Source organism: Bidens hawaiensis, unplaced genomic scaffold (assembly GCF_021521415.1).
Source record: "Bidens hawaiensis isolate Kalapana, Puna unplaced genomic scaffold, B.hawaiensis_p1.1 tig00048058_1, whole genome shotgun sequence".
NCBI classification, from domain to species: Eukaryota; Viridiplantae; Streptophyta; class Magnoliopsida; order Asterales; family Asteraceae; genus Bidens; species Bidens hawaiensis.
Window position 1 is genome coordinate 68,596 of NW_027506060.1, and position 27,921 is coordinate 96,516.

A 27,921-nucleotide genomic window follows, 5' to 3' on the forward strand; every position below is an offset into this window, starting at 1 on the left:
TTTTGTTTTTCCGTTTTCCTTTCAATTGTAAACGTTACCCGACCCGGTTCGTGTTCGGTGAAATTTATCAATAAAAGTTTTCTTTTATTTAATTAATTCTTTTATATAGTATTTATTAAACAATAAAAGAATGACAAAAAAACAACCCCTCACTAAACTTTAAACCTGTTTTATACCCAATTCAATAGACCAAGGACCAAGTTGCAAATTATTCAAAATCTTTCTGCCCTTTCCTTTCCCTCTTCCGTCAGCCGACAACACACCCCCCCACCTTGTCTTGGCCCTTAATTCTCGGACTTAATCAAAAATCAATATTACCAAATCGTTTATTATACAAAAACGATCCTACCGACACTTTAAAATTGGAAAAACGAATCAGAATTGATAGCAAAATACGCGTATGAACCCGTGGCTGATTTAGGCATGGTAACACTATATAAACGCAATTATAATTCAATTAATCGTGCACACACAATCCTTACAACCTTGCGAACCTAAACCCTAACTCAATTGCAATTTTCGAAGCCGTCAAGGTCTGTTTTTAGTTCAACCCGAAGCCGTGAAACCCTAGCTGCCGTTCTCCCCCTAATTCATCATCAATTCTGGTAATTAACTCATGATTATGAATCGTTTATGTCTGCTAATCAAGAACCCTAAATCAATTTTAACGAACAATGAACCAATCAACGGATTTAAGATCTAGGGTTAGTAAATGAACTTGGGTACTGGGTGTATCTGGTTATATAAGTTAAGATCTGGTATTCCTCACAAGCTAACACACCAGCGCGATGGCTGGTGTGTGAAAGTTAAGACACGAGGCCGGTCCAGGGCGCGGGTTCGAACCCCCCTGGACCCGTTTTCTTTTATTTTTCTTTTATTTTTGTTTAATCTTTGTTTTATTCTTACTATAAACATAATATAATATTAAATAAACTTGGTTTTAACGAAACCGAACCTCGTAGGTATTACTTTGGCCGTGGTTTCGTGTCATAGGTTTCTATCTATAAAGTATATATTATATGTTTTTATTTATATATATTTATGTACAAATAATTCATATATACACATAAACATATATATATATATATAATACTACAAAACCAATATTATTTTACTTCTTTTATTTATAGTACTAAACCGATCTAATTCAAAGGTCCGGATAAATTCTCCCATGTTTTACATGTGTATATATATGTATATATGAATTTGTTTTTAATTAATGTCTTCAATTAAACATATAATGTTATTAAATTAATGGAAAATATAAATATGGATAAAATATATATCGCTTACCAAATAATAGTATTAACACAAATAATAATAATAATAATAATAATAATAATAATCTTAGTTATAATAACAACAAATAATGCATCTCCTAAAAACCCTAAACGACTCTCAAACCGATTAAGATACAATAATGACATCTCATGAAACCTCAAATTGTTATAAATTATTTTCCTCATTTATTAATTATACTATCGTTAACAATTAGGGCATCTTTGTTGACGTATCTCGAAGGCTTGAACGTGTTCATCCTCGTTTTCTTTTATTATTATCTCATCCTCACTAAACCACTCACTAAAAGGTAAGTAATTCACACCCCCCTTTTTACCGTTTTATATTTTGAGGGCGTTATGCATTAAACCATTTTCACTACAATTCCACTATTTGCGTATTATGACATTGCTCAATTAGTTATACGTGCGAATGTGACTATGTGTTTAATTTATGCATTGGTGGTTGGTATCTCATCCTCATCCTCATTAGTATGATCATACGCCGTCGGAGTAGCTCGTTATCCATGAGATTCGAGTGAAAAGACAACTTTTATATTATTGTTATATTGTTGTTATGCTAGTTGTAGTATTTCATATTATCGCAAGGAATTGTCATTTTTATATTATATGTATTCAAAAACCATGATTACTTGCTCAACTTTATGTTGACAAACTATGTATTTTCCCACATGGCGCAGGTAGCTACATTGGATGAAGAATCAAGAGATTAAAGAGTAGTTGGACCTTAGGATGCATGATCAATCAAAGTCTATTTATTTCTTTATATTAAATTGTTATGTTTATTTTTATTAGACAATGTTTGTGCTTTTGCATACTTGAATAATATGAATTTAATAATTTAGATATTGACACGTGGATTTATTTTAGTGTCTTTTGAGCTATGATACAATTATGTCGCGCCCCGGCATATTCCGCCGTAGGTTGGGGTGTGACAGACCAGACCCTTACAATATCTGTGATGTTTAATGTAGAATAATTTATGGTATACCATAGGGTTTTATGAAAGAAAGTATGTAAGTACGTATGCATGTATATAAGATATATATGAACGGAGTAATAGAAAACTAAGGTATGAATACGTATCTTCGGACGCGTATGAGTAAGGGGTATGAATGTGTTGTATGTTAATTGATTAACTATAACTCACTCAGCGTAGCCGACTTTTAATATGCACGCAGGCAAATAGGTTGAGGCAGCTGGCTTAAGGAGAGACACAAGGCATGGACTGAAGATACTGACATCCATGATGAAGTGTTATAACTGTTTTAATTAATTATTTATGAAAAGACAATTTGTATGTTAAGACAAGAATGGATGTTTTGTAATGTGATGTTTGAAGTTTTTAGTCATTCCGCGAAGTTTTTAATATACTCTGATTTTAGAACTGTGTTTATGAGTAAATCCAACACTAAAGTAGGGTTACCGGGAACGGGGCCTTACAAAATAATATCTTTTTTTAAATAAAATAGGATATTAATTTTTAGTATATCCATATTTTATAGGATTATCATATCAAATATTTTATGAGATTAATTTTTAATATAATGAGATGTTATAACTCATTTAAGAGCTATCTGGGTTTAGTGAGACCTTTACCCGTGAATTCAGGTCAAATGCGTGAGAAACCTTCATTTACAAATAAAGCAATCTACTGGCTTGAGAGAATGGTTGTTTTACATTTTTCGTTTTTTAATATTTATTTTTTGGATTTAAATTTTCTTTATTGTAAGAAAGTTAATAATATACTTAGGGTTTGATGATTAAAGGGTTTCATAAAAAAATGATATGTTATAACTCGTTTAAAAGCTATCTGAATTTTGTGACCCATAACCCGCTTATGTTTTTTACTAGAAAATTGTTTATTAATTATAAATAGTATCTTTTTCTTTTTAAACTGGATATTAAATTTAAGTATATCCCTATTTTATAGGATTTTCATATCAAATAATTGGTAAGATTAATTTTTAATTTAATGAGATGTTATAACCCGTTTAAGAGCTATTTGATTTTGGTAAGACCCATACCCATGAATTTTGGTTAAATCAATGAGAGACCTTCATTTAAAAATCAAACAATCTGGTGGCTTCCATAGATGGGGGAGCGACCATATCAAGACACATAGGATTTTAGGGGTTTCGTTTATATATATAATAGATGACTTAAATAAAATCAAAATGGGGTTCCATGTCTTTTAAGTCTTGTTATGGTTAAACATACTTTTTAATTCCTAACTTTGAGAGATCAGGGGGTGTTTAGGATTCCTTATTTTACCTCTTTATGGCTTATTTAAGTCATAAGTTATAAGTTACAAAGTTGTAACTTATAACTTATACACTCACAAAACCTAACTTTTCAAAACACCTTATAACTTATAATCTATACGTTATAAGCTATAAGGAGGTAAAATAAGAATCCCATACACCCCCTTATTATGACACAATATTTACAAACTTTTTTTTTGTATTAATGCTACATCGTTAGAGTTGAGAACATTTTCGCCTGAGGCGTTCATAGTGAGGTGAAGCATATATGATGGAGAACGTGATGACTTAAGAGTGAGTAGCAGAAGATCATTTTGTAGTACGGATTATTACAAACTTTAAATGTGAGTGCAAGGAGCCACGAAGGAGAGATAAATGATGTGGTGGCAAACGTTTTTGGGTGTTTGTGACTTCATATCGTGGATGCTCTGGTATTTTTCAAACACATGTCTTATAGATTTTATTAAAACTAAGAACATGTCTGATGTGTAGATCTCGAATGTGCATAATATGATCACACGGTTAGAGAAGTAAGGATATTGAATGGGATGTGATCCTCATACACCACCCCCATATGCTTATATGGCTCGTATAGGCCTATACGGCCGTATAGGCTACGCATGACTGACAAAGGGGACAAAAAATAGCTTTTTTCAACCTATACGAGCCGTATAGGTGTTAAATGGCTCGTATTGCTAGCTGACACACCGTAAAACCTATACGGTCGTATAGGGCTATACGACCGTATACAAAACTTTTGCCAACTGTTTGGGGTGCACTTTTATTTTTATGCATATGGACCAGATGTTTATAAGTATGTTTTGGCCAAATGTTTTCTTGTTTGCTTAATCATTGATTGATTTTTGTGTATAGACTATTATAAAATGTAGCATAATATAATCTTAAACGAATGTTCTCAGGTACGACTACAAATTATTTAGCCAAATATGTTATGTAAATGTTAATATACAATTTATTCTATTCTAAAATATCATATTTAGCTAAGTATGTTATGTACTTAATACATTAAAATGTAAGATGTTAACATATTAATATTTAAATTGTGTCCAAAAAATTGTCTATACGCCCGTATAGGTCTATACGGCCATATTAAAATAAAATTGTGTCCAAAAAATTGTCTATACACCTGTATAGCCGTATAGGGCTATACGAGGCACTACAAACAATGACCGACAAGCTCCGACATAAACTGACATGATTCAGGTGTTATATGACCGTATAGCCCTATACGAGCCGTATAAAAAAAATGGTGCGTGAATATCCCAAATAATATGAGAAGATCCTGAGCCTATTGAATTTTGTGGCACAAAAGAGTTCCCCATGTTGAAATTTAAAAATTGAATGTGTGTTTTACAAAATAAACAAAAGTTGAAATAACACATTTAAAATTTAAATATAGAATTAAATGGGTACTTAAAAATAGAAATACATAACATATTATTGTCAAACTCTCACTTTTCTCTTTCTCACTTCAGTAAATTACAGGAAACGTCAAAAATTATTTTTACGGCTACTAATAAACACACGTTTATGAAAAATATAAAAATATCATATAAAAAAATATTAAAGTTGAAGTACATATGGTTAAATTTATAGGGGATTGTTCACGCGAGAAGTCATCTTAGTACGAGAAATGCGAAAAATCAATATGAACCACAAATATATTTGAAATCTTAAATGTTTGACTTGACAGCAAAGCCTATTGCAAAAATGACCACCACAAGGGTCATACCTGCGAAAAATCCACCACATGAGTCAAAACTGCAATTATTTAATGAATGGTACTAGTGGCGAAGCCACATGCTAGCTACTGGGTTCGGCTGAACCCTGTCTTTTTTGGTTTTATATATAACCTACAGGTACGAATTAACGAGCTGACACATTCTTTTTTTGGCGAGCGAATTCAATATCATTTAAATAAAATATATTCGAACTCACTTATTATGAAATTTTTAGTTAAAAAAAAAATTTAGCAATGCATATTTTTTTATACAAAATATAAAAAGCTTTAAAATATTATTAATGGGCGACGGTTATATGAATGATACTTGAATTTGTTGAATGTTAACGATGTATTTTTGTTATAATAGTGATTTATTCTTTTTTTTTTTTACCGAATGACTGACTCGACCGACCTATCTAGGCCCAAAAACTTTGATACCGGAAAGATCGAGCATCAAAAAATTCCGAACCCATAGAAATAAATATTTCTGGCTCCACCACTAAATGATACTCAGCTGTTGTGGTCGATAATGAGTTAACAGACCGTGCATTAAAATTCGCATAAACTGTATTTTGGGCTACTCATTTTGTTATCTAGCAGCCCAGATAAAATATTATTAGATGAAATAAATTTTAGGCTTACCGGAACCATATTCAATTTGACTATGAAATCAAATTAGGACTGTTCACGAGCCGATCGAACTGAGCGAATGCTTATTCGTTGCTTGACTCGTTTACAACCAAACCGAACCGAGCAAAAATCGAAACGAGTCAAAATCAAATCGAGCATTTTTCGATCGAACATTGTGCGATATCAAGCATTATTTATTTATTTTTCACTCTAAAAATTTCAATAAGAAACAAGTTTGAATGTTGTGAATAATATATTTTGTAAACAAATTAATAGTTTTAGACAAACGTGTAATAGGTTGTAAATTTTTAGAAGAAATAAGTTTAAAGTGAGATAATGAGCATGTAAACAAACTTATAATATTCTGAAAACTTGAATGAAACTATAAAATTCACAGAATAGGAAAAGTTTAAAACGGTTTAAAATATTGTGTACGTATATTTTATGTGTGTAGTCTATATATTTATATATTTGTTCATATATAAGTATATATAAAATAAATTAAAATATTCGAGCCGAACCGAACCGAACAGACCTTTGCTGGTTGCTTGGCTCGTTTACAAACCGAACGAGCAGAGTGGCTCGTTTATAGTTGAGCGAAAAAATGAGTGAGCATTTTCCGAGCAATTTTTGAACGAGCGTCGAGTGGTTTGGATAGCCCTAAATCAAACAAATATATCAAATTATCATATATACACGAGCCCACATAGACTGTTTAGACTGGACATGACCTCTGACTCTTAATGGCATGGGCCATAAACCAGTTACAATATACTGGGCTAGGCCGTAGGAGTTTGTTGGGCTCGAATTTTAATTAATTGAAACTAAATTAAAATTCAAAAACCAATTTGTATTTTATTGGGTATATTCGAAAATTTTAAATTATGAGAAAAAAGTATAAAAATATAATTGTTTTTATGAAAGAATAATGAAACATATGTATAATTCAAAATTCATATTCGGCCGAGCTGATTAAAATTTTCATAAATTTGAATTTTATTTAAATCGAATTCAAATTAGGTTACAACGCTAATTCAATTCAAAAGATGGCTCAAATTTAAGTTTCTTCACCCTAATTCAAAACACTCGGACCAACTAACTTTTGTCTTTAGATGGATGTGAAAGAAATATACATGTGAAATTACTAATGTTTAAAAGTTGTTGTAGCATGGATGTGGATCTTATAAGGGTCTTTTGTGGACTACGAGTAGTGTTTAAAAGTTGTTGCGCGCACACTAGTAGTAATAATAATAATAATAATAAGACGTGCATTGACAAATCAACACGTGCTCATATCGTTTACATTTAATCTGTTCGATATCCTCGCGTCTAAGACTCAAGACTGTGAAATTACTTAAGTCCAACAAATTATGCATGGTATTATACCCCCAAAGATCTATGGATGTAATTTTCAAAAGACCTTTTGTTGCTATCAAAAAAGACTAGCGGTGGAATTTCTCTCTTGTTTGTTTCTTAGACTTTGCGTTGTGGTGCCGCCCCCGGAGCCGCGAGTGGCCGATGCTAGTCACGTCGGTGGCGAACACCACAACGGGCTCCTGCAAGCGGCGGCGTGATGGGGCTTCTGCGAGCCTGGTCGCGGCTGGTGAAGGAAGAAGAAGAAAGGTGATTGATGGCGGTGGTCATCACTTGAAAATGAGGGTGGTTGGTGATCATCACTTGAAAATGAGCATGATTTGGGAAGTTGAAGAAGCTTAACGGGTTTAACACGGTAGGGTTTAAAGAGAAGGAGGGTGAAGAACAGAGGGAAGCTTAACATGGTGGTCATCTCCTGCTGCCATCGACAGAGCCGGCTAAACGAATGTGAAGGCCTAAGTCGAAACAAGATTTTGAGGCCTTTTCATGATAATTGTTAAGGATGAGCAAAAATGGGCATGGTACCAATTGATACCGTCGGCAATATGAATGAATATCAACCAAACAAACGACATGATTTTATAAAATCAAGTTGTCGTCGCATCTAAACTAAAATCCACATAAAACAAATGTGACCTTAAAATATACATGAGTAAAGAAAGAGCAGGTGCTACTGAAACAACAAAGCACAGTTATTCACTGTCGGTGACCGAATGAATCATCTCTCATCACCGGTCCGGCAGAAATCAGTAACCACCCATCACGCGTAACATCACATTCTTTCTTTCTTTACTGCCACGTGGATCCCCAACAATACCACCGGTCCCACCAACTCTCTTTATTCTCTACCAAAACCCTCTTTCTCCTTTTCTTTTCTCTCACACTCCAATCCACCGGCCATGAATGCTAACGCCGTCTAACTCCGTTACAACCTCGCCGCCAGATTGCACTACCCGCCGTCAAGATCTGCTTACTGGGTTGTTCTAATTAGGTAACCTAACCACTGCCTTTCTGATATTTTCAGATTAGGTTCATTGTTTGGTTAATTCAGCTGATATTTTAGGGCTTTTGATGGCAATGCAGCTCTTCTTTCTCAATTGATTGCTGACCAAAGACGGTGGATCCGATTCTTGACTGGTTTGCGCTAATTTTGACCCCATGTCTGGACCGCTAGATCGATTCGCGAGGCCTTGTAAGTCTTTGCTTTTTTAAATTAGGGTTAGGGTTTTTGTTTGGTTGGGTTATTGGACCGTGAATTGTGTGTGATTTGATCGGAATTGGTAAAATTGGGGGTTTTTTGAATTAGGGTTAGGGATTGGTTTCTTGGCGTTAGTCTTTTTGATTTGAAATTTGAGTTGAAATTTCAAGATTCAAGATTTGGTCAATGTGTATATTTTTGGAAGGTTGTGAATTTGTGATGTTCAACTTTTGCTGCTTTTTTTTTTGTTTTTATTCAGATGAAAGTTAAAAGAATTCTTAATTCAATTTTTCACATCGTATCTTATGCTAGTCGTTTACATAATAGATCTTACCCGGATCAGACCCGGTTATTTACAATAGGTTTTGGGTACTAAGAATACCATTAATCGTATCTGGGTCAGGTCTCGCAGGTCTGACAAATTTCTCTTTACATAAATTGGGTAAGACCCGCGAGACCTGAACCAATCAGACCTGGCTATTTACGATAGGGTCCCAGGGTATGAGAATACCACTAAATGGGTCCGGGTCGGGTCTCACGGTTCTGACCTGCTTGCACACTTCTGTTACATTCTTACATGTTTGCTATTTCACAGGCTTTGAGGGATCATCAGGCAATGATGAAAAATCAGACAGAAGAGAACGAAGGTCGGATTTTGAGAATTCAGAGGACGAAAGGAGGACGAGAATCAGTTCTTTTAAAAAGAAAGCACTTAATGCGTCTACCAAGTTCAAACATTCTCTCAAGAAAAAAAGCAGCAGGAGAAAGAGTGATGGCCGTGTCAGCTCAGTGTCTATAGAGGATATTCGTGATGCAGAAGAATTAAGGGCTGTTGATGCTTTCAGACAAGCCCTGGTTCTTGATGAATTGCTACCAGAAAAACTTGATGATTATCATATGATGTTGAGGTATATGTTTTCTCCCATCTTTTCTGTTTTATCTTTAATGTTTCGTGAATGGCTTAAGATTGATGATGCATGTGCTTATAGGTTTCTGAAAGCAAGAAAATTTGATATTGAGAAAGCAAAGCATATGTGGGCTGATATGATCCAATGGAGAAAGGAATTTGGTGCTGATACAGTCATTGAGGTAGTTAGTTATAACTTATAAGCATAATTTGGTGGTGTCATCGATGTTTTGCATCAACTATCTAATTTGATATTAATGCTATCAGGACTTTGAGTTTAAAGAGTTGGATGATGTATTGAAGTATTACCCGCATGGTAATCATGGAGTAGACAAAGTGGGAAGACCGGTCTATATTGAAAGACTCGGGAAAGTTGATCCTAACAAACTCATGCAAGTGACAAGCATGGATCGTTACATAAAGTATCATGTGCGTGAGTTTGAAAAAAGCTTTGCTTATAAGTTTCCTGCTTGTTCAATCGCTGCAAAAAGACACATAGACTCAAGCACAACAATTTTGGATGTTCAAGGCGTGGTATGTTTTTCGTTATGCAAATATGAATGTTATTGTACGGTGTGGATTATCATTAATCTATGGTTTTTATTTTTCAGGGATTAAAGAACTTCACTAAAAGCGCTCGGGAGCTAGTAATGCGGCTCCAGAAAGTTGATGGTGACAACTACCCTGAAGTAAGATTAATTTCTTAATCAAACAGTTACATTGTGCTTTATATCATATATATTATTACAGCTCTTAACTAACTTGGTGCCACTAAAAACTCTGCAGACGCTTAATCAAATGTTTATCATTAATGCGGGCCCTGGTTTTCGATTGCTTTGGAATACCGTAAAGTCATTTCTGGATCCCAAAACAACTTCAAAGATCCATGTATGTTCAAAAGCATTGCATTTATACTGTATAAGTTTGCTGGTAAATATCTTTCTGTTTATTATTGTTCTGTTTACAGGTTCTTGGAAACAAGTACCAGAATAAACTGCTTGAGATCATCGATGCAAGGTAGCTCATAGTATATATATTTGCTAATTACCATATAAAATTATTTTTTTAAGAATCCCTTTCAATGAATATGTTTACTACAAAAACCGTGCAGTGAATTACCAGACTTTCTGGGTGGCACATGTACCTGTGCAGATCAAGGGGGTTGTCTTCTGTCTGATAAAGGACCATGGAAGAATCCTGAAATCTTGAAGGTTCTTATTTTTTTGATATATTATGTTCTTAATCATTAAGGTTTTATCTAATTGGGTTGTTTTTTGTTTCAGCTGGCTCTTAATAGTGAAGCCAGGCGTGCTAGACAGGTGGTAAAAGTTTTGAACAGTGAGGGAAAAATTGTTGCTTATGCTAAGCCTCAGTTACCCATGGTTAGACATTCTGAACTGTTGCTGTTTGCTTGGAGCTACACTAATTTTCTCCAGAAACTTTTGAACGATTGCTTTTATTCCTGTTGAGCAGCTAAGAAGCAGCGATACATCAACCGCTGAATCGGGATCAGAAGCTGAAGATATTGCATCCCCGAAAGCGATATTGAATTACTCCCATCTTAGGTTGACTCCTGTTCGTGAAGAAGTGAGTTTTCTATCTACTACATTATGTGATTATTCTTTCTTTTTGGTATATTATAGTTCTGACAAATGACAATTAGTAATGTCTTTTCTTTTCGTTTTGGTATTATGTAGGCTAAGGTGGTTGGAGCTACAAGCTATGCTGGTCAATTTTCTGGATATGATGAGTATGTTCCCATGGTTGACAAGGCTGTTGATTCTGTATTGAAGAAGCAAGCATCAATGCCAAAGCCGCCATCGGTACCAAAAGGTTAGTTTCGTCATTTTTTTGTTTCTAGATTTATGTTTTACAATCTTATTGCTACAAGATAATAAATTACCGAGTTGTTGATCCAGGGACGCCTCTTGAATCTGTTGCTGAGGTGGCACCAGAAAGACTCAATGCACGAATCATGGTGTTCATTATGGCTTTCTTAATGACCCTTGTCACGCTCTTTCGTTCGACCATGACCCGCGTGACTAAAAAACTTAATGACGGGCATGTATCGGCTGAGGATGTCCGGGAAGAATCTGGTGCTGTGTCCACACCTCCTCCCGTTGTGGAGACAGAAGTTGTTTCTTCTGTTTTGAAAAGACTTGGTGAACTTGAAAATAAAGTTGATACACTTAAAGCTAAACCATCTGAGATGCCTTATGAGAAAGAGGAATTGCTAAATGCTGCTGTGTGTCGGGTTGATGCCTTGGAAGCCGAACTCATTGCTACCAAAAAGGTACAAGAATGCCAGCCTCCTTTCTAACGTGGCACCCTTGTTGGCAAATTAGTTGAGTGGCATGGTTTTTTTTTTTTTTTTTGGTGCAGGCACTTCAGGAGGCGCTGATGAGGCAGGAAGAATTGCTTGCTTACATAGACAGTCAAGAGGAAAAAAAGATGAGGGTAAAGTTGAATCTTTTGAATATGTTTATGAAATAAGTGATTAGATATAACTATATATAATTCTAATGGTTATTTGTTTTATGTAAATTGCAGAAGAAGAAATTTTGCTGGTGAAGTGCATTGACAGAAGGCCAGCTCTGTTTGTTTCTTTTTCTAATAGTGTGTGTTGTGCTGTATGATTTAACAATTGTGTGTGAGATTATACTTCATCAATCCTTGAGATTTGTTTGTTTGCTTTATGAGTTGTGTTTGGTTTTGAATATGGTTTTAATTAACCCTTATACATTTAATTAATGATTTCTTAGTGGTGTGTTCTTTATCTCATCCTATACCCTTTTTCCACGTGTCATCTTGGTATTGGATATACAAATCAAATAAGTGGGAGAGAAACAATCAGCCTTGAAAGCAAATTACTGTACAATCTGGCTGCCATCAGTCAATGTAAGGTTCTTATTGACAAAGCAAAAATGTTACAGCTGAAGAGAAGAGAAGAGAAGAGAAGAGAGCAGAGCATGTGGTGTAGCCTTATAAAATGAACATTGCTGGCTGCCACCAGTCTCACCTTTTCCTTGTTTCTACATTACCTTAACAACTAACAACCAACATTGTCTGTCTTGCTAATTCAGAAACCAAATATGCTTTTCTTTTTCTTCTTCTTTTCAAGGTAAGCTGCAAACTCTTGTTGTTGATTAATTGTGTCCCCAAGAGACTGCATCACATCAATTTATTAATTAATACAAATGGCGCATTTTAATCCGTATTATATGATATGATTTCAAGCTAAGAAAAATACCTTCTTGGTAGCAGCAAGCTCAATCTCCAAAGACTTGATGTGATTCAAAGCGTTATTAAGCATTTCCTCTTTCTCGGGAGGCATTTCAATTGGTCTGTCGGTGAGGATTATTACTTTCTCCTCCAAATCCCCCAACCGCTTCATCATTGACAGATACTCGGCTGTAGAGATGCCAGACGACTGCAACTGGTACGGGTGGTCGGGCCTCTGTCTCGGCTCTTCATAAACGGGACCATGGTAGTGGTTATTTTCTATCTTTCTAGGCATGGTTTTTGTCATGCGCACCATCGTCATAACTCCCATCATAAAAGTCATCATACCCGTAAAGATGTGGTTTCCTAGCCCATCGTTTGCTGCCTTGTAAGCGTCTGTGACACTGTAATAATCTGTATCAACGAAAACAAGGTTTACAAATAACTAACACGTTAAATATGAAAAAAGTATAAAATATTATATACATTTGGATGATGGTGGTACCTTGTGGCCCGGGAACCTGCTGCATTTGTCTACCATAACTTGTATCAGCAGGTCTTTCAACCACCTGCGTGTGGAACCTGGGTTCGTTTGTGGTTGGGGTGCTTTTGCTTGCACGCGTTTCCTTTTTATAGTACAAAATGGTCAGAAGGCGCAAGGCACACATGTAGTATTGTGTTTTTTGAATGTCTGATTTTTTTTCGGTTAGGAAGATTATATAAGTAAGATAACTTACTTCTTCTTGAACAGGAGCGAGTTGTGGTTGCTTGATGTTCTCCTTTTGCATTCCAGAAGATTCCGCATCCGCCTTGAAAGAACTACTCGTGTTAGCATTATACTATATTGATTTACTTGGAAACGCTTTAATACTAAAACAGATTTATACTATCATGCCTATATTCTCATGTTTCTTAGATAAAATACCTTGTTAGAAGACTGATCCTCAGAAATGGTTCTCTCATCCGCCATATCAGATCTTGACGAACATTTGTGTTCACCGTTACGAACCATCTAACATATAAATATGACTTTCAGAACAGTTTATATTAATTTCTTAAATAATTATATAAATTTGTATCTAATTTGTTTTAATAAGTTTTAGAGTTTGACAACATATGAATGACACTTTTGAAACATTTTTGTTTGACCCGTTAGAGAGAAAGTCAAACCTTCATGATATCTGGATCTTGCCAGGGGCCCTTATCAGAACGCATGCAACCGCCTTTATCGGCACATGTGCAGGTACCACCCAAGAATTCCGGGAGTTCACTGCCACGGTAAAAAAGTTACGAGTATACATAAAATTGAAGATGATATTAGAAAAAGGGTTTTGAGGTATTTTTGGTATAAGTACCTGGCTTCAATGATTTCCAGGAGTTTGCTTTGGAATTTGTTGCTCAAAACCTAGTCAATAAGATTACACTAATAAATAAAACTAAACTAAAAACTATTTATATGTTAAAAAGATGCTGTGAACTTACATTAATCTTAGATGTAGTTTTCGGGTCAAGAAAGGTTTTAACAGTGTTCCACAAAAGCCTAAAGCCAGAGCCTGCATTAATGATGTACATGCGGCATAGAGTCTACAAACAGCATGCCAAAAAAAAAAAGAAAAGAAAAGATAAATAAATAACTACTTTTAAAATATATATATATAACAGTAATTGAAATGACTGAATATAATACCTCAGGATAGTTGTTACCATCAATGTTCTGGAGAGATTGGATAAGTTCCCTAGCAGATTTGTTCATGCTTTTCAACCCCTAATTCAAAACCATGTAAATAGTTTGACCAAAAGTTAAAAATGTGGTTTAAGCGGTACTATAACGCGTAAAGATTAACTAACTTACCACACCCTGAACATCAAGAATCGTGGTACTTTGATCTACATGCGTTTTAGCAGCAATCGAGCATGCTGGAAACTTATCAATAAACGTTCTTTCAAACTCCATCACGTGGTACTTGATATAACGTTCGAGAGTCGTGGCTTGCATGAGCTTGGTAGCATCAACCAAACCAAGTCTCTCAATATAAACAGGTCTTCCGTCTTTATCAACTCCATGGTGCCCTTGAGGATAATATTGAAGCACATCCTCTTTTTCCTTAAAATCAAAATCCTAGACACAAAAACAATATTAAATATGCAGTTAGTTCAATCCATTTAATTAGATGCTCAAAAATACCTCCATGATGGTGTCTGTTCCATACTCTTTCCTCCAATTGATCATATTAGTCCACATCAACTTGGCTTTCTCAATATCATAATTCCTGGCCTTCAAAAACCTATAGTGATAGTTCATTAGTATCGAAAGCAATTATAAAAGAAAAAAAAAGGAAAATCATGAAAATAAAAGTAGACATATCCAAAACCAACCAACCAGACGAGGTTAAATAAGCACGATCGGCTAAGAAGACTAAAATTTACCTGACACAAAAATCTTTGAAAAATATAATGGGACCACAAAATAAACTAGTAATAGCATAACACATGTAAAGCGTTAAAGCGTTGGCTTATTTGTGGACCTCGTACTTTTCAAAGATTTTGTCTCAACTACATTTTCAGACTTCTTATATCTGGTTGCGCTTATTTGGCTTTATCTGATTGGTTGGTTTTGTGTCAATGCGTATTTTTGTAAAATGTTGGATCAAAGTGCCTATTTTAGTAATTATCCGCAAAGGGTAATCACCTTAATAGCATGTGGTAATCATCATGTTGAGCTGGTAGTAGGTCTTCCGGGATCAAAGCCTGTCGGAAAGCTTCAACTGCCTTTAAATCCTCTGCATCATGTTCATCCTCAACAACAGACATCACTCTACTACTGCTCTTCTTGCCGAAAGAGTTCCTAAATTTGTTTGACGCATTGATCGCCTTCTGTTTAAGAGAATTATGCCTAGCCTTCTTTTCCTCCTCTGAGTTCTCCAACTCTATTTTTTCGGAACCTACATAAAAACTTTAATCATAATTCATACACCCTTTTCCCACGCTTTAACCAAATAAATCATATATTGAACAAATTGAAGGATATCAGAAAAATGGATATATACTTACCAGGGCGTTCAGGTCTGGACTCGCTCATGATTGAAATTAACAATGCTTGTTAATTAGCCGTGCCGAATCTTAACGCCCTTCCAAACGCCTGTAAATTTGAGCAAAAACACAATGACCAAATAAATTCAAAATACATATTCAGAACATGAACATAAAGTATCTATCGTGCATTCAACGTAGCTGCAATTATTTTTCATGTATAAAGTAAACATTAATCCATTAATAACGGAAACATCACATGCAAAACACCATGTACGAATTTCGGGAACATATTAATAAACGTTCACATTTCATGAAATAGCTAAATTACACATGCACATGGCACAATCCCAAACCTTCCTCGTTGCGAATACCGTAAATTTATTCGAGGGAATTGAAGGAGAATAATATATCATGTATACCGAGCAACGACGACAAAAAAACAATGGCAGGATGAAACGGAGGGAAGAAGGGAAGAATGTTATTCTATAATGTTGTCGTCATCTCATCTCGTCCCCCAGAAGACTATATTTTTGGAAACCATGAATGGGATGGAATGGAATGGAGTCTAGAGAGAGATTTGAAAAATGGCAGGCAGCCACTATGTTTCATGTTATAAAGGTGTCGGGCCGTCCATGAATATCATGGTTAACCTTCAGAAAATGGCGCTACAATTATTATTATTGAAAGATGAAAATAATTATATATATACACACACACCCATACAATGCCTACCTTAGCGGCGGAATAATTTTTTTTAATGTCATAATTGTTTTATGTAGGCTTGCGCAACGGACCGGTACGGTTATAACCAAACCGTAATTGGAACCGACAAATAACTAAAAAGTAAAACCCGAACCAGGTCATATTATAGTAAACCGGTTCAAATCCAAAACTGTTAAAATCGGTTTTGTGCCAAAATCCAGAATCAGTATGTTATCTTGAGTTTGCTTCAAATGGGCCTTGAGTTTTAATCAAATGGGTTGCGGAAATCATTATTAAATCCAAACTTTGCTAATTGCAGCAATCAAAAATTAAAATCAGATTGAACCAACACAAAGTAGCAGCATTCAAACTTTAAAGTTCAAACTATGTAAAAAGAAATCAAAATAGTGGCAATCGATACAACTAAACATTAACTGAAGACTTGCGTACGGTTTGAGATTGCAAAAACTGAGGACTTGCGATTGAACAGTTGCAACAGAAGATTAGATCAGGGTTTTAATTAGGTGGTCATCGATGTTTGTTAACAAATCGTCTTTCTCTTTGTTTTAGCTCGTGAATATGAAAAAACCCATTAAAAAAATAAAGATTAAGATTTTGAATTTAAATAGTCCGGTTCTTCAATTCCACGTCTTGAGCCCTCGGTTTTACCAGGAACCGAACAACGAACCGTTTAATGCAAAACTAAGAGCCGGAAACCTTATGATCAAGAAATTCGGTTGTTCAATTTAAATAGTCCGGTTCCGAACTAATTCTTGCTCACCCCTAGTTTTATGATCAAGAAATTCGGTTGTTCAATTTTATGTTTGTGCCTAAAAAATGGCCAAACTTTAGACTTTAAACTTTTGGTATAGGTTTTTTTTAAATCATTTATCGATGAATTTGAGATAAAATTTTTGCTGGAGATTTAGTAAAAATGTGTTTTTGCAAATGGAAGATGAATGAAAAATTGAGTGGTTGGAATAACAATGTTATGATATGTCACTAATCATGTCATGACATTAAACAACTTGTTTTCAATAAATTTAATGTTCATGTGACCTTTAAGGACGTCGCATGAGATTCAAAAATCCATTTTCAATACTATACATTATGTCACATTGATCGATGTTAAAGGGCCGGTCAAAAATAAAATTAAACCAGTGTTCCTATTCACCTTAACTACTTAGCGCAAGTAGAATGTCGAACCACGAAGAGTCCGTGGTCAGTGGTCAGTGTAACAAATTGTAAAGATTATGAAGATTATTATTTAATGAAGTAATAGGAGTGCTGATCAGACCAGCAATAGCTTTAGATTGAAAATAAATGATCACTTTAAGAACATGTAAACAGTTATTGGAAACAAATTACACCTGGGTTTAGAAATATATAAGACTAGATTAGCCTACACAAATGATTTGATTTCAGTTAAACGCACATGACAATTCAGATTTACCAACATACATTCATAATAATAGGTGTCAACAATCGTCTATTGCTTGTAACTGGTGCAAGTAAACTTTCACAAACACGAATAAAAGACAATTGTACACTTCATAAACAATAAACAGTTAACAAATCTAGCATAAATCAGTCTTAAGAGCAGTTCTCATTTCGGTGTACGTGCAAGTAGTAGAAGTTCTGACGATTTGTTTCCTTCAAATACCCTACTAGACAGTGGCGTGCCATTATCTATCATTTCCGATCGAGACAGTAGATCCACGTCTCATTTCTAGAATAATTTTCAACATAGAGCAAAAGAACAATCCAAACCCTAGAAGATATGCTCCGAGCTTGTGTGATTGATCTACCAGTAAGTTGGGACGATCATCTCCCTCTGATGGAATTTTCATACAACAATAGCTATCACACAAGTATTCAAGTAGCGTCGTTTGAAGCTTTATACGGACGTAAATTTAGAAAGCCGGTATGTTGGTCTGAAACAGGAGATAATCAAATTTCTGGACCCGAGGTAGTCTAAGAAACAACAGAAAAGGTACAGATTTGTGAACGACTTAAAGAAGCAAGGGATCATCAAAAGAGTTACGAATATATCCGTCGTAAGCCGTTAGAATTGCAAGTAGGCGACGAAGTTCTGTTGAATGTATCACCATGGAAGGGTGTTGTACGATTCAGCAAGAAAGGAAAGTTAAGTCCTCGTTTTGTTGGATCATTTGAAATTTTAGAGCGGGCGGTACTATAGCCTATTGCTCACAATTTCCAGAAGAGATGAAAGGAATACATGATGTATTTCATGATTCTAACTTACGTAAATGTCTGGCAGACGAAACTTTATCTATGCCCTTAAGAGATGTCGAAATTAACGAAAATCTAAAGTTTGTAGAGCAACCTCTACAGATTGAAGATTTTAAAGTTAAGAAACTTAAAAGGCAGTGATGTAACACAAAGTGTACGTCTTTTAGTATCAAATTATCCTCGTATTTACTTAAAACTCCATGCAAATTCATTGTATTTTGTACTTATTTGAGTTATTTGTGAATTTGCAGGTCCGGACGCCCGCCCGACAAGGAAATGACGAAAATATGGCGTTTTTAGGACAGAATCAAGAATCTACCAGATGTGCATGATGATGAGTAAGTGCATGTCCACACCGTGCCAGGATGACCCTGCACTAGCAGTGCCAAGACAAAAATGACACAGTACGACCGTGCACTTATGTGCCAATCCAATTCTGCTCTTCTAAGTCTTCATTCCAAACTCATAAATCACCCGAAAAGCATCCTTTGCATTCAATGACCTAAAACACATAAACACGCTTGAAGTACCAATGTTCACACTATATTTAAACTAAAACTAAACAATTAATTTAATATAATATACACAACCTATACCCGACCATCAACATAATAGATGATTGTTGATGCCTATGATTAGGAATGCATGTTAGTAAATCTAGAATGTCAATTGTGATTAATCAAACCCGTTATATAAAAGTCGAGTCTATCATCTAATATGTTTGAACCTATGGTGTGATTATATTTTAGTTAATAGTTATCGTTCATTTAAGTATTAAATTGTTTTATTAACCAATCTGCAAGTGTGATCATCACTCTGAACTAGAACTTCATAATTATTTTTTTGATATATTTGTAAATAGTTTCAATAAACGAACATACATATAATGTTGACCACACGTTCCTCTGGATTCGATACCTGGCTTACCCTATCTATAGGTAAACTTAAGTTATTGCATGATTGGTACGACACAGTCATCACCCTTCCTTGAAAGCACGAATGTAACACCCCGACTAAAGCGGAAACGCCCGAGTGTGACGTACAGATTGTTCAAACACACGTGACACTATTTGGTGGCAAAAATAACATTAATTCATTTAAAACATCATGTAACACAAGTTCCAAAGTAAACAATACAATTTCAAACCAAAACATAATCATAACAATAGTTCTTTTATTGAAATACCCTAAGTAATCTAAGTGTCTTCAATACTTCAACCTCTAATCACGGTACCTGTAACATATGTATAAAATATGGTCAGCTATAAATATAGCTGGTGAGATTTTCATAGTTTGATATATATAATATAAAAACCGTACAACTCATGGACAAGTGATAAACGAGCAAGTAAGTCCTTTCCAGTTGGTAACAACCAACGTACTTGGATAATTGCGCAAGTAAGGTCCTTTCCAATTGGTATCAACCAACGTACTTGGATAATGAGGCCCTTTTCCACTCGATACAAATGGACCGGAGTGCAAAGGGGGGCGTATTATCATACTTAATGAGGCTTCCCAACGTGCAAGTAATATTCGTGCAAGTAATACAAGTAACACACAAGTCCATATACGAATTGTAGTTTGTAATAGAAGAAAGCAATACTTGAATTCTTAATATGGATACATATGCTACCCCAAAACATTAAAAAGGGGTGGTGAAAAACTCACCTTAGTAATTGAAGTAAAAAGTAATAAGAATAACTCAAAGGCGTCAAAGGAAACCAAAACAGTCAATCCGTACGAACTATAAATAAGAATAAACACGACTTTTAACGACTATTCTATCGAGATTTTAAGGTTGTTTAATTGTATAAATAGTTTTAGAAGATAGATATTATTTTATTACAAGTTTTATAGCCCTTAGATTATTATATTATTATTTATGTTTTAACGGCAATTCGACTTTTAGTACGATTTAAGCACTTTAATGGCGAGAAAACAAAGTTTACATGTTTGAAAAGCTTGAACTATTGATTATAAGTGATAACTATATTTATTGCGTTGACTAAACAATTTATAGAAATTTAAAGTTTGCATTATGTATATTAAACGATTTTTAATAACGGCTTATGAAAACGAAAAACTAGGCTTTTAAGTGTAGAATGGTGAGGTATATTTTATAGTTAATTTACATAATTTTTATTTAATTTAAAAAGGTTTTTAAAATTTTATTTTGATTTTTAATTGATTAAAAGGTTAATTAATATTAATAAATTGCATTTAATTAATAAAAAAAATGTGGCCAACCCGGGTTTCGAACCGGGGTCTTGGAGTTATAAACCTCGTGTTCAACCAACTGCTCTAGACAGCATATTCGTTTATGGTTTGGTTTTAAATATATATATATATATATATAATATTTGTTTCTAATGATTTTTAATAATAACAATAATATAAGCAATTACAAAAAAGAAGGGAAAAGACGCTTGACCCGGGTTTCGAACCCGGGTCTGGTGTTTACAACATCACAGCCTTAACCAGTTGGACTAGGTAGATATTCGTTTTAAGTATGAAAACAATTATATATATATAAAACCTCTGGTTCATCTTCCTCACCATAAAAACCCTAATTTTAATTCACAGTTTTTGTTCAATGGTTGAAGAAATTAGATTTGGGTTTTCTTTTATTGGATCAAAACTACTCAAATGCATAAATTAATTACCCGTTAATGTTTTGTTTCCCCGGGGAAGATGAACTCGCCGGAAAAGTTAACAAGAACTCCCAATTACAGAAACTCGGTGTATTAGAGGGGGATTAAGAGAAGTGAAAGAGTTGTAATGAAGCTTGGGCATCTATTTATACTAGGTGGAGGAGCGTATACGAGTTTAATACATTGATTTGATTATCCGAAAATTCCGGCGAGTATTACGGGTATTAATCACAATTATAGGTTGTTACAACGTAATTAATATGCTAGATAACGAAGCTAATTTACGATAAAACGTGTTAAAACTAAATTTCCGGGTCAATGTTCCTGGATTTAGGGGTGTGTGGGGATGGCCGGCGACGGAAATCCGGCGGCCGGATAACCGCCGGAAAAATGGGAGATGGGGGGGGGGGGTAGGGTTTTGATAATATAATAATATAATTTTGAATATTTTACAAAACAGCCCCTGAGCTTCTAGTTTCTTTTAAACTTTGATTTACAAGTTTAAAGATTATAAACTTTACACTTTTAACACATAACTTTGTAATTAATTTATATAATTTTCGATTTTTGGGATGTTTACGCGTTTAACTAGGTTATCGATAGGACTCAGGATTTCGCAAATAGTTGAACAACAGCGAATAATGAACATTAAATGTCGGGAATCACTTTTATTAATGATAAATAATACATCGAAATGATCAACGGATTGGGTTAACAAATACGAATCGAAAATTGACGAATGTCACAACGAAAAGGTACATGGCAATTCCTCCCACCTCTTCTCACCTTTTACATCCCTTTTAAGTTTGGAATTTCCATCTTCGTCCAGTTTAGGCCCCCAAGATTTTTGACACAACCAAAAGTCGACCGCACCTTCACTTCCATATCCTATAATGGTAATGACACGATCGATTTACTCACTTTCACTTTCACATATCCCCTACAATATTAAGAAGTTACTATTATTCACCGATGTAACATCTCGAAAACTTTCGTACCGATTTTGCCAACTTTAGAAATTGAGGGACCAATTGATCATTCTTCCAAACTTATAGTCTAGGGTCTAATATGTAATTTTTCAAATTTCAGATGAGTCAGATCGTCTCATTATTAGACGGTCCGTATCAAAGCTGTCTCACCCCGACTTAGGGCCTGGGTGAGACACCTGTTAGTTGGTACATGTTTTAAAAATATATCAGAGTTGCGGGTTTGTTTTAGCGGAAGTCTTTAAAAGTTAATATTCATTTATAAAATAATGGGTTCAAGTACCCATAAATCAAGTTTGACAAAATATGTGTGGAAGCCTTATTATTCTAATGAAAACTCGGGATTTGAATACCCGTTTGATGATTTAAGTACCTGTCTTTTGAAAATATGATTCTTTATAATACTTTAATAAAATATCCGAGCCATCAGATCACCTCTAATGACTAATCTCCAATCTTCTATCTGTCTTGCCTGTCAGTTCTATTCTTTACAGTTTTCCTTGAAATATGGGGGAAAAATATGTCAGCACACAGCTGGTGAATGACGTTGACTCAGTTGTGAAGCCAATGTGAAAACAACAATAATATCTTTGTGACAACACTCATTAGGCACTCAACTTAATTGGGATGAAATTACCCTAAGTACATGTACAATTAATAATATACACCATGGCCCTGGGGTAATCCGAGACACCATGAATGAATGGATCCAGACACATGTATACTCTTAATCTAAGTATGCCCGTTTCTTATTATTGTAACATAAAGTTTTAAGGATTCGTAAATCCTATGTAAACAGTTCAAACTCTAAAAGAGTTGTAAAAGTTTAGGGCAAATTCACCTTTTATGATTGTAATCAGTTTCTGACACTGATTCCTGTATATGATCAGTTTTGGTTACTGACCCTTGTCTGTAATCAGTTTCTGTTACTGATTCATGTTTCTGATTTCTGATCGACTGATTGATTGTTATCTCGGACCTATAGTATGAGAATAACATTTGTATAAATATCTAGATCAACGATCTAGATTCAGACCCCGTAGTCTGTTTTGTATAGCTTTAACCTTGACCAATCATTTATTTGTATAAAACATTTGGACCTTTAGTCCTTTTGTTTGTTTATCAGTTTTATGCTAGGTTTCTTCTTCAAAAAGAAACATCTATACCAGATTTCTTTTTCAAGAAGAAACATTACTTTAACTATAACCTGTGTGAATGAATAGTATGTTTCTTAATCATTAAAAAATACTATTTTAACTGTATCCCTTGTATGTGAATGCTTACGTTTCTTAATAATGAAGAAACAATATTTTAATATAACATTTGCATGAAAAGTTATATATGCTTATCATTAATCAAGGTTCGGGCTATACCCCCGACTATGGGCTAAGCCATTATTATAATAAAATAATAACTTAAGCAGAACCCCTACCTCTCCCGGATATGTAGAGTTAAATGTCTATGACTGATCGAGCAACACTTCTATTCTATATCGCATACTAGAGCTTAGACTGTCAGAGCTTGGTACGTTCTACGAGATCGGCACGCATCCCGAGGTAAACGTATGAAAGTGGAAATGTTTCGGTGTGAGTTGTGAAGTGCCATGGACCATCCTATTTATAGCTGAATTCTTGCAGTTTCGCGTCGCGCGAAGGTTCTTCTGCGTCGCGCGAACCGTCAACATTTCGCTGAGTCATCAGGCGTCCTGCCATGTGTCACTTCGTGCTGCCACGTGTCCCCACGTTTCATGCATGCAGAAGTGCTACTTCGCGTCGCGCGAAAATGTACTAAGTCGGTTTTTAACCATTTTGTCTTTCCGTAGCGTGAAGACTTGAAGCTTGATCTTCGAGTCGCGCGAAGGAAGAAATTTTCATATTTTCATTTTCAGTCCTTGAACTATCCAAAAATACTAAAGCGGCCCTTATGCGGCGATGCGAGCGTGCGAAGTGTAAAGTGCCCCATCAAAATGCCACATTATGCCTGAGTCTGAGTCCGTGTCCGTGCGCGTCGGGTGCTTCGCACCCTCCGCTAGGACTATGGAGAGTGGTTAGCCACATAAGAATATTACTATGTAAACTCTCTTCCTTATAAAGAGCTTTCATTTCTTTTCTTGTTTTCATGTGGGATGGAAGTTATCTTCCTTATTTATACCCATGTGGAATGCTTCCATTTTCTTCCATCTTTCCATGTGGGATGGATTTTCCTTATTATTAATATGAGATGTAATATTTTTCTTATCTCATTTTTTCCATTACTTATATTTGAGATTATTTTTAATCCTTCAACTTTCAAAGTTGACATATTTGTTCCAAAATAAATATGAGATTTTCCGGGATGATACAAAAGCAAACTTGGATATTGATTTTTTATTTGTGACGGGGTGTCTCATACGCCTACGATTTTATGAAGGGGTTATGAGGCGGACCGTCTCATTTTGTGACGGTCCGACACACCACCCATGTCAGGAAGAGATGTTAATACTCGACCAAAACGTGGCAGAACGCGATTTATGACTCACCAGCTCATCTTAGCCTATAAATAGGTCTTGGATGTCCCTAACATGCACACAACGTGTGAATCATTTACCACACACCCTAGATCAAGTAAAACCTTGTTCTTAGTTTGTAAGTTCAAGTAGCTAAGAAGGCATTCTAGCTAAAGAATAAGTTATGACCAGAGATACCTGAGGTCTAGGAGCTATATTAAGTTGTTTTTAGGTTGTGACTAAGCTTGGAAGTAAGGTATAGTATTCCTATCACTCGTTTAAGTACGCTTATTATGTTTAAGCGAGTATCCAAGCTATTATCGATCGAACCTCGGCATAAATTAGTAACAAAAGTTATGTTTTATGTTAAGTGTTTTATACATGCATGAGGTCATAGAACACTTAAACAAACGTTAGAAAGATGAGACGTACCATCTCATTTTTACCTGTAACATCCGTGTTTTGAGAATATTACATAAAAGAAAATTTTATTATCAAATGTGTGTTGTTATTTAACTTGTTAAGTAATAATGGGTTTGAGTGGTAGACTTAGAATAAAAGATGAACTAAGGGGTGGTAATTGGCCTTAAGGTCCACGGGCTTGGGGTATATAAGTACCCTTAACCCTCCCTAAAACCCTCATTCCTCCATCTTGCCTCCACACACTTAAAACACATACAAACACCCCTTTCCATATTTCGTCCAGATCCGAATCCCACTACAAGTTTGTGTTAGATATTCACCTAAACAACAAGAAACGAAACACTAATCCCGTATCTAATCAGATCCGACGCAAAAATGGATTCAAGGAGGTACGCTTTAATTAAAAAGGTTAAGTGTTTGGGGTCAGTTTGCCATGAAACTCGGTAGGGTAGCAAATCGGTCTATAGCATGCAAGAAAATGTAAACTTTGTAGTGAACGAGTTGGTGAGTGAGTTTGGAACGAACGAGTAGGTTTGGACCGTGAAATAGACAAAAAGATGAAGTGGTTATGACCCAGAACCCATTAAAATTGTAAAATGGGTCATAAGGAAAGGCCAAGAAGAAACATAGGTGAAAGCACGGGCGGACTTACCACTTAACCGCAGGGGTCGGCGTACCCTGTGATAAAAAAATAATTAGTGTTATATATACGAAATAATGTTAGCCGACCCCTGTAAAATTTTGACATCAACCACTATGAAATACTAAGAAAAGAAGGAGAAAATAAGAAACAGTGAAGAAAATCTATCGCCGAAAAATTTCCCCGGCGACTATTGAGTTGCAGCAGGAGCTAGGAGCTGGGAATTAGTTTTGGACTTTTGGGGATGATAAGATGATAACATTAATATTATATTAGATGTACCTATCAACTCACCAAGTATATACCTAATTTAGTTTTCTTTTTAATTCGAGTTGGTTTTTTATTTGTTATCTTATTATTTTATCTTTGTATTAAACACATATATATATAAGGATGAGCAAATTCGGTGCCTGTACCAGTATCGAAATCGGTACCGAATTGGTATCAAAGTTTTGAGTTTCGGGATCGGTATGGTACAAGTATTTCCCGAATTTTTACCTTCAATACCGGTACCGTACCGGTACCGAACCGAATATTTCGGTACTAATATCAAGATTTTGTGATTTTCAGGATTGGTATATATGGTATCGACCGAGCTCATCCGTTTGTGTGTGTGTGTATAAAAGTTTTTGGCTTTGCCGCTAAGTTTATACATAAGATATATATATATGTCTATTCATATTTTTATTGCATTCAGAAATCGGTATGCTTTGCACACAACACACCGGCTCTAGGCCTTGTTGTCTTAATACGCCTCGCAATGACATATTTTGTTATTATTTATAATTTAATTTTGTTTTAGCTTTTTTATGTGACGCCCCGCCCCGACTTGACCTGAAAGTACCAAAAAAATTAATATTTAGTGATAGACAACCGGCCGTTAGGATTTCCGACCCCTGTGAGAAAATTTTCTAGATCTGCCACTGGGTGAAAGAATGGTAAAATGAAGACAAAAACGATTCGAATCACAAAACAGAGAAGAATCGCATCGCACAGCCATGCGATGCGATTCGTTGAACCATGCGATGCGGTTGGTTTCATCCATGCGATTCGATTTGTTGAACCATGCGATGCGATTGGTTTCATCCATGCGATGCGATTGGTTTCATCCATGCGATGTGATTCGTTGAACCATGTGATTCGATTGATTTCATCCATGTGATGCGATTCGTTGAGCCATGCGATGTGATTGGTTTCATATGTGACCCGAATGGTTGTAAAACTTATATTTTGAGTTATGATTTTTTTATTAAGAACGAGGGCAAAGGCGGAAACGTTTTAGTTTTTTTTTTTTTACATTTTTCTTTTTTTATTTATATTTTGAGTTATGATTTTTTTATTAATTTTTTTGAATTTTTTTTGGAAGGGTTTTTATTGTTAATAAGAAAATCCTTCATTTTCCATAACAATTCTTTAAAATAGGTGGGATTTTAAAATCCTATAAAATATGGGATTTGATGGGATTTAGTTTTCATTCTCATTCTTTCATTTAATGAAACGAATATATCAATTCATGGGATTTAAAATCTCATTCCTTAGAATTCCTTCCAAAGCCTTGAAACGAACGCGCCCTAATAATATCTATGAAGATTAAAGGGTTGCAGACCCTAACAATATCTGCGAAGAGTAAATGGTTGCAGACCCTAATTATATCTGCGAAGAGTAAGGGGTTGCAAACCATAATAATATTTGCGAAGAATAAAGGGTTGTAGACCCTAATAATATCTGCAAAGATTTCAGGGTTGCAGACCCTAATAATATCTGCGAAGGTTATAGGGCGAATAGCTCTTTAAAACATAGAACGATTATGCATGTACTAAATAATGAAAGTAAGATAAAGTATGAAAGTACGAATGTATGAAAGTATGAAAGTAAGAATATACGTAAGTATGTTTAAATGAAAGGTAAGCAGGTTAAGTATGTAATATGTATCTTCAGATACATATATGTAAGAATGTGAATGTAATATATGATATATGCTACCTGATTAACTAGAACTCACTCAGCATAACTGACTTTTAGTATGCACACATGTAAATAGGTTAAAGGAGCTGGCTTGAGGATGGCACATGGCAGGGACCGAGAGTTTGGCATCTTGAGAAGAAATATTA

At 35.1% G+C, this 27,921-nt stretch overlaps 2 protein-coding genes across 4 annotated transcripts; one reads left to right on the forward strand and one right to left on the reverse strand.

Moving 5' to 3' along the window:
• Positions 1-8,175: 8,175 nt before the first annotated feature.
• Positions 8,176-12,128, forward strand: LOC143616559 (phosphatidylinositol/phosphatidylcholine transfer protein SFH8-like). 2 transcript variants are annotated; one of them, XM_077089356.1, is made up of 15 exons: positions 8,177-8,301; positions 8,394-8,502; positions 9,104-9,416; positions 9,498-9,597; positions 9,683-9,949; positions 10,027-10,104; positions 10,202-10,303; positions 10,383-10,432; positions 10,527-10,626; positions 10,699-10,797; positions 10,889-11,002; positions 11,113-11,248; positions 11,335-11,708; positions 11,798-11,872; positions 11,966-12,128. In XM_077089356.1, the coding sequence occupies exons 2-15, from the start codon at positions 8,469-8,471 to the stop codon at positions 11,984-11,986; spliced, it is 1,863 nt and encodes a 620-aa protein (XP_076945471.1). In that variant the 5' UTR covers positions 8,177-8,301; positions 8,394-8,468; the 3' UTR covers positions 11,987-12,128. The 2 variants fall into 2 exon arrangements, with proteins under 2 accessions (XP_076945470.1, XP_076945471.1); XM_077089355.1 differs by having other exon boundaries at positions 8,176-8,301; positions 9,104-9,597.
• A 366-nt stretch (positions 12,129-12,494) lies between these two features.
• On the reverse strand, positions 12,495-15,571 carry LOC143616553 (phosphatidylinositol/phosphatidylcholine transfer protein SFH12-like). Of its 2 annotated transcripts, none has more exons than XM_077089350.1 (12): positions 15,327-15,571; positions 14,823-14,922; positions 14,490-14,756; positions 14,325-14,402; positions 14,120-14,221; positions 13,993-14,042; positions 13,808-13,907; positions 13,563-13,649; positions 13,375-13,446; positions 13,143-13,263; positions 12,666-13,051; positions 12,495-12,581 (listed from the first exon to the last, which is right to left on the reverse strand). In XM_077089350.1, the coding sequence occupies exons 1-12, from the start codon at positions 15,446-15,448 to the stop codon at positions 12,495-12,497; spliced, it is 1,572 nt and encodes a 523-aa protein (XP_076945465.1). In that variant the 5' UTR covers positions 15,449-15,571. The 2 variants fall into 2 exon arrangements, with proteins under 2 accessions (XP_076945465.1, XP_076945466.1); XM_077089351.1 differs by having other exon boundaries at positions 13,143-13,241; positions 13,374-13,446.
• Positions 15,572-27,921: the final 12,350 nt, after the last annotated feature.